This window comes from Oncorhynchus masou, chromosome 2, assembly GCF_036934945.1.
Source record: "Oncorhynchus masou masou isolate Uvic2021 chromosome 2, UVic_Omas_1.1, whole genome shotgun sequence".
Classification (NCBI taxonomy): Eukaryota; Metazoa; Chordata; class Actinopteri; order Salmoniformes; family Salmonidae; genus Oncorhynchus; species Oncorhynchus masou.
In genome coordinates, this window is record NC_088213.1 from 17,798,431 (window position 1) to 17,804,811 (window position 6,381).

Genomic DNA, 6,381 nt, shown 5'->3' on the forward strand with positions numbered 1-6,381 from the left:
GATACGTCTCATTTTGACGCATAGACCTATGTGTAAATTGGGTAGTTTGCATATTTATATTAAAAATAACAAAGCGAATAACAAAGCGACGCATGCAATCAGCCGACAAAAGCTTTTTCTGAAAATGCGCTATTTGACACACAAAGAAAAGCCACATGGGGATATAATAACCGCATGACCTCATTTATTTACATGCGCTTGTAATAAACATGCGGGCGCTCAGGAAGAGACCATTTATGCCTACTTATTACACAGTAGGCATAAACAACAAAGCTCCTCATGAGGAAGTCGGAATATAAACGCATGTCTTTTCTTATCAAAAAAAGACTGCGTTTTGTTGTAGGGAGACAACAAAGGAGGGAGTACAGGCTATTTCTTTCAGGGACTGGGGAAGCGCTTCTGTGACCTCCCATTCCACCGCGCCTGTCCAATCGGTTCCGGCTATGCAAATTCACCAAGCAGCGCCGCACCGACCCTGCCCTGGTGGGTGACGTCATTCGCACATATCCCCCAGTAGTGCTGTCTGGCTCTGCAGCAAGTCAGACAGAAACAGAAAAGAGCTGAGTGTGTGAGTCCAGTTGGGAGGGGCTCTGTGAAGGAATATTACCACCGCCGGCGTTCCATCAAAGCCAACCTACAACTCTGGAATAGGCATTTCTGTGCCCTTCTCAAGGCACATTTCGGGAGTCGGGCTCATCAACAAGAAAATAGGTCCCTTTCTGGTAGGGCGGATTTGCTTGCACTGATTTTGTAATTGTGAGAGGAGAAAGGAAAAAATCGCACTGATTTGCACCATTGGTTTGAAACCGGTCGGGTGCCCCATTTTCCCATCATCACTCCTTTTCCTACCCAGCTTCCGTGTTTTCCCTCTTTGTCTGCGCTCACTGCTCCAGACTGCAAAAACGCAAAGATGCCTAGCTCACTGTTCGCCGAGATGGAGAGGAATGGGAGCAACCAGGAGAACGCCCTGGACGACCAGAGAGCCCTGCAGTTAGCCCTGGACCAGCTCTCCTTGCTCGGCTTGGACAACGACGAGAACGGGCTATATGACAACGAGTCTAGCCGGAAAAAGAGTGTCAATATGACCGAATGTGTCCCTGTGCCTAGTTCGGAGCATGTAGCTGAAATCGTCGGCAGACAAGGTGAGGAGGTTACTGTATTTGCTTTTCGCTGTTTCTTTGTTAGGATACAATCTTGCAGCTATAGCCAGCAGCTGGCCAGAGTCCATGTTACACTGACTGACTGTAGGTTAGTATAGTCTGGGCGTTAGTTTGCTGTTACACATACGTGCAGAATATGGGTTTCCACCTCCCTTCCACTGCAATATGTCAGTTGTTATCCTCGGCAAAACAAAGGCAAGCGAAGGAATAGTTTGTCTGCTACGGTAGTGATCATATAGACAGGCAGCGCTCTGACGGGGAGTGTTATATTTCCACAAGGGATTCACTCCCTTTGTCATGTTATAACACTCTTGTCCCAGATAGGCTTCTGCCCCAGCCCACGACGCCAGGGATTTTTCAACCCTCGGTTGCTTTCCTCAACTGTTCCCCATTTTTTATTATAAAATAGTTACACCTGGAGGCGGTTGGAACAGAACTTTATGCAATTATGCCCGGAAATTGAATCAACCAAGTAGAATTATCTATGTTCGTATTATCCCAAGATACATTTTATTTAAATAAAATGTATCTTGACAGGTAGTGGATATTTCCTTTGCATTTCTCCTATCATATGTTGCTGTGCTAAGGGAAAATCATGGATTCTGCAAGCATCCCCCACCCATTTACTTGTGCTATTTTTGACCTCATCTGGCATATGGACATGATAGTCGTCGAGCATGTGGTTTGAATTTATCCCAGATAAGAGAGGGTGAATTGTTTTTCTAGCCTTTGAAATAGCGGAGAATAAAACACAAACTCACACATCCCTGCTGTTTCAAGCAGCACATCGACCACATTTCCACCCCAGTCACATGATGTTTTTTGTCCCTCAACATTTTGACATGCACTTACTGTCCCCTTTTCCTGTGTAACCACAGGATGCAAAATCAAAGCCCTACGAGCCAAGACCAACACCTACATCAAGACGCCCGTGCGTGGCGAGGAGCCGGTGTTCGTGGTGACCGGGAGGAGGGAAGACGTCGCTATGGCAAGGAGAGAGATCATCTCTGCGGCTGAGCACTTCTCCATGATCCGGGCCTCCCGGAACAAGAACACAAGCATCAATGGGACAACGGGAGGTGGTACCCCGGCCCCTGGACCCCCCAACCTACCAGGCCAGACCACCATCCAAGTCCGGGTTCCTTACAGGGTTGTTGGGCTGGTCGTGGGTCCCAAGGGGGCCACCATCAAGCGCATCCAGCAGACAACCCACACCTACATCGTGACTCCCAGCCGGGACAAGGAGCCCGTGTTCGAGGTGACGGGCATGCCTGAGAACGTGGACCGTGCTCGGGAGGAGATCGAGGCCCACATCACCATGCGGACTGGTGGCCTCATTGAGCTCCAGGACGAGAACGACTTCCATGCCAATGGCACGGACGTCGGGTTTGACATTCATGGCCACCCCACCCTATGGTCCAAGCCCAGTAACCCGCAGAGCGCTGCCACCACGTCGGGACGCAAACCTTTCTCCAACTACCGCAACGACTCATCATCCTCCCTGGGCAGCGCGTCCACAGACTCCTACTTCGGCACCAACAGCGGCTCACGCATGGCGGACTACAGCCCCCCCTCCCCGGCGCTCAGCTACACCGCCAGCAATGGCAACAACAACAACAACAACCTGAACATCAACACCAACGGGAATGGCTTTGTCTATGGTGGCGACGTCATCTCGCCCGACTGCACTGACATGACCTTCAGCGACACCTCGCCTGGGTTCAACCCCACGCCGGTCCCGCCCGGCCTCCTCTGGTCCCAGTACGAGCGGGGGATGACTCCCTCCTCCTCATCCTCCAGCTCCCCTACCTCCACCTCCTCTGCCATCTACCCATCAGCCAATGCTTCCACGAACGCCAACGGGATGGCGACGAGCCAGAGGAGGATGAACGGTGGCTGTACCCCCCAGCCCCGCCTGTCTCCACCCCTCCAAAACAACCACGCCGGAGGACCCACCGATCACCCACTGGCCCGGAGAGTCCGCAGCGACCCAGGAGGAGGCCCTCGGTGCTTCCACGGGTACCCCAGCTCCAACGGCATGGCCTCTCTGCCCGGGCCCCACCTCCCCGGGGTGCCCTGCGACTCCTCAGCCTCCTCTTCATCCTCTTCCTCCTCCACCAGCCGAAAGGGCAGCCGCGACTGCTCCTTGTGCTTTGAGAGCGAGGTAATTGCAGCTCTGGTGCCCTGTGGCCACAACCTGTTCTGTATGGAGTGTGCCAACCGCATCTGCCAGAGGAGTGAGCCCAAATGCCCCGTGTGCCACACAGGGGTCACTCAGGCCATACGTATATTTTCATAAGATGTTGTCTCTATGACTCTCTGACTATGATGTTATTACCAAGATGAACATTGATTACCAAGATGACCAAGTCTTTCTTGACTGACAATATTACCAAGATGACTGGGTCTTGACTACGATAGCAACAACCACAACTAAAACAAGACTCTTGTTCTGCTTGAAAGGATCCTATTGTATGGGGATATATGTTTGTGTATATACATATGTATGTATAGGAAAGCTGCAGTATCCAAAAAAGGGATAGAGAACCCTCATCAGGGCTCCGTCGGAATAGTTCATAACTTACTGTAGCTTGAGGGAGAAAGATATTTTCAACATCTACAAATGCATGTTTAAAATACTCCAGCATAGTAATCAGTAGTCGTAGTAATGAATTGTACACAACATTTATGAAGTTAGGAGAAAGGCAGAAAGGTCTTGGACTGAGGTACTTAAGAGTCGTTTGGTCAGACTGTTAGCAGAGAAAAGCCTTCCTGTTTCACTGATTGAATGTCGGAGGGAGACAAGTTTGTCAGGACATCGGCTTCTTAAGTTCTTGTAAGGTGAAGATACTGCAGTTTAAGGTCAGCCAACCATGTGAGGGAGTACAACAACATATCCTGCTTATATATGTATAGAATGGGAAAATATTCCATGTCGATGAAAAAGTTGTAATATTAATTACGTTAATACAGATTGAAGTATGTTATTCTTTTTTGACTTGAAAGATTATATTTCGTATTGCAAAGATGTTTACAGATATTTTTTATTTAAGTTCAGTGAACTTTTTTTGTAGCTGGGTTCAAATATGTTTTATTTTTTAGTATGACCTTATGGCAATGATCACTGTATTATTTGAATATCACACAGACTGTGGGAGGAAATACAAGAACCACAAGGATGTGTATTTACATTTGACAGTATTCTGTTGGGATGGAGTTTTTATAGGTTCAGCAAAAAATGTCTTTTAAATCGCTTCACCCAGCATATTTTCTATTCAGTAATATAAAGCATATTTTATTCTATATTATTACGAAATGTTGAAATGTATAAAACTTAGTAAGTCAAACAAAAAAGAACAAAAAAACGTTTATGCTTTCTAAAAATTTGTATGAATTAGATTCCAGTGGGACTTACAGACTTCTGTTGCACCACTATAGTTTTAATATTTCTATTTTATTACATTTGTTTACCACTTGTTTATGTATATGTAGGTGCTGTTACTTGAGTGTAAATGTACTTTATTGAGCAAAGTTTAAGAACAAAGTATATTTTATTTTATGATAAAGGGCCTTTAACCTCGCGTCAAATACTAATGTTATATTTGCAGCGACAAGATTTGAAAATGTATCGAGAGTTTTATTTTTCTGACAGTTCTACATGATAAAGTAAAACTTAAGTAACGGTGCTACTTTGTTTAGAAAAATTATTTCTATATAAGTCCAATAAAAAAAGGGTACATTCATGAGTTGTCTGCTTCATGTCTTGTTTATATCATGGATTACTTGTCATTTAGATCCATGTTAATGTACTACTGTTCTGATGGTTCAGTTTGTTGGAGCATGGGGCTGGCAACACCAGCCGTGTTCAGGAAGGTGAAATGTCTAGAGCATTGCAGACAGAAAAGTTACAAATAGAGCTGATTTGATTAACTTTATTATCTCACCCTAGGTTAAAATTAATTTGATAATTTGCTTAAAAAGGACATAACACACAGTACAAACATAATGAAATAGTGATCCATAATAAGTGAACCTGATTGCAAACGCTCTACCTTACAGACATCTATCTGAACATTCTATAACACTACAGTACATCCTCCTGAACAGGCCCCAGTGTTCAATCAATGTCTGCATGGGTCTCACACTGAACACACACAGATACCTTAGGTCACTTTGCGTAAAGGCATTTGCTATGCTAATGACCATATTGTTTAGCTGAAACAGACCGTGAAAGATACACTGAGAAAGGGAAGGGTCCTCCACACTGTTTCAGTTGAATGGTTTTCTGCACATTTGACCCCTCTCTCTTCCCTAATGAAGTCAGCCAGAGTGTTGGAGGGACCAACATTATTAGCTTTGGCCTAATTATTTCTCTTGAAGGCAGAGTGAAAGAGAGAGAGAAGAGGCATAAAGAGAGCAGGCAGAGAGAGCAAAAAGAGGGAGAGAGGAGGAAGACAGGAGAGAGGGCTGAGTGTGCTGCTCTGTCGCTAATTAGAAATCTTACTGTACTGTATGTGACCTATTCTGGTACAAATTAAGTTGCTAATAGATCACCATCTATGGCCCCTTCTAGGTCTCCTTTGTCAAACACGTCAGTCTTGAAGCTAATTTTAGTTTGTGAAGTATTTTCTTTGATTATAGAAAACATGTTTGTACCCATCATTGAGTATAAGGGTGTATAACATAGGAGTATGTTTTGTATAGGTAAACCAGTATAACATCAGAGTATGTTTGTATAGGTAGACCAGTATAACATAAGAGTATGTTCATATAGGTAGACCAGTATAACATAAGAGTATGTTCATATAGGTTGACCAGTATAACATAAGAGTATGTTCATATAGGTAGACCAGTATAACATAAGAGTATGTTCATATAGGTAGACCAGTATAACATAAGAGTATGTTCATATAGGTTGACCAGTATAACATAAGAGTATGTTCCAGTATAGGTATGTTCATATAGACCAGTATAACGTAAGAGTATGTTCATATAGGTAGACTAGTAAAACATAAGAGTATGTTCATATAGGTTGACCAGTATAACATAAGAGTATGTTCATATAGGTAGACCAGTATAACATAAGAGTATGTTCGTATAGGTTGACCAGTATAACATAAGAGTATGTTCATATAGGTTGACCAGTATAACATAAGAGTATGTTCATATAGGTTGACCAGTATAACATAAGAGTATGTTCATATAGGTAGACCAGTATAAC

At 44.4% G+C, this 6,381-nt stretch overlaps 1 protein-coding gene across 1 annotated transcript; it reads left to right on the top strand.

Annotated features, from left to right (window-relative positions):
* Positions 1-514: 514 nt before the first annotated feature.
* mex3b (mex-3 RNA binding family member B) lies at positions 515-4,903 on the top strand. Its single transcript, XM_064989057.1, has 2 exons — positions 515-1,142; positions 2,039-4,903. Exons 1-2 carry the CDS (start codon positions 911-913, stop codon positions 3,457-3,459), a joined length of 1,653 nt encoding a protein of 550 aa, XP_064845129.1. The 5' UTR covers positions 515-910; the 3' UTR covers positions 3,460-4,903.
* Positions 4,904-6,381: the final 1,478 nt, after the last annotated feature.

What these genes read in the sequence shown, in the direction of transcription:
- mex3b (XM_064989057.1), top strand. Translation starts at nt 911, where the DNA reads ATGCCTAGCTCACTGTTCGCCGAGATGGAGAGGAATGGGAGCAACCAG. An exon ending in TGAAATCGTCGGCAGACAAG is followed by an intron (nt 1,143 to 2,038) that starts GTGAGGAGGTTA and finishes GTGTAACCACAG; the next exon opens with GATGCAAAATCAAAGCCCTA.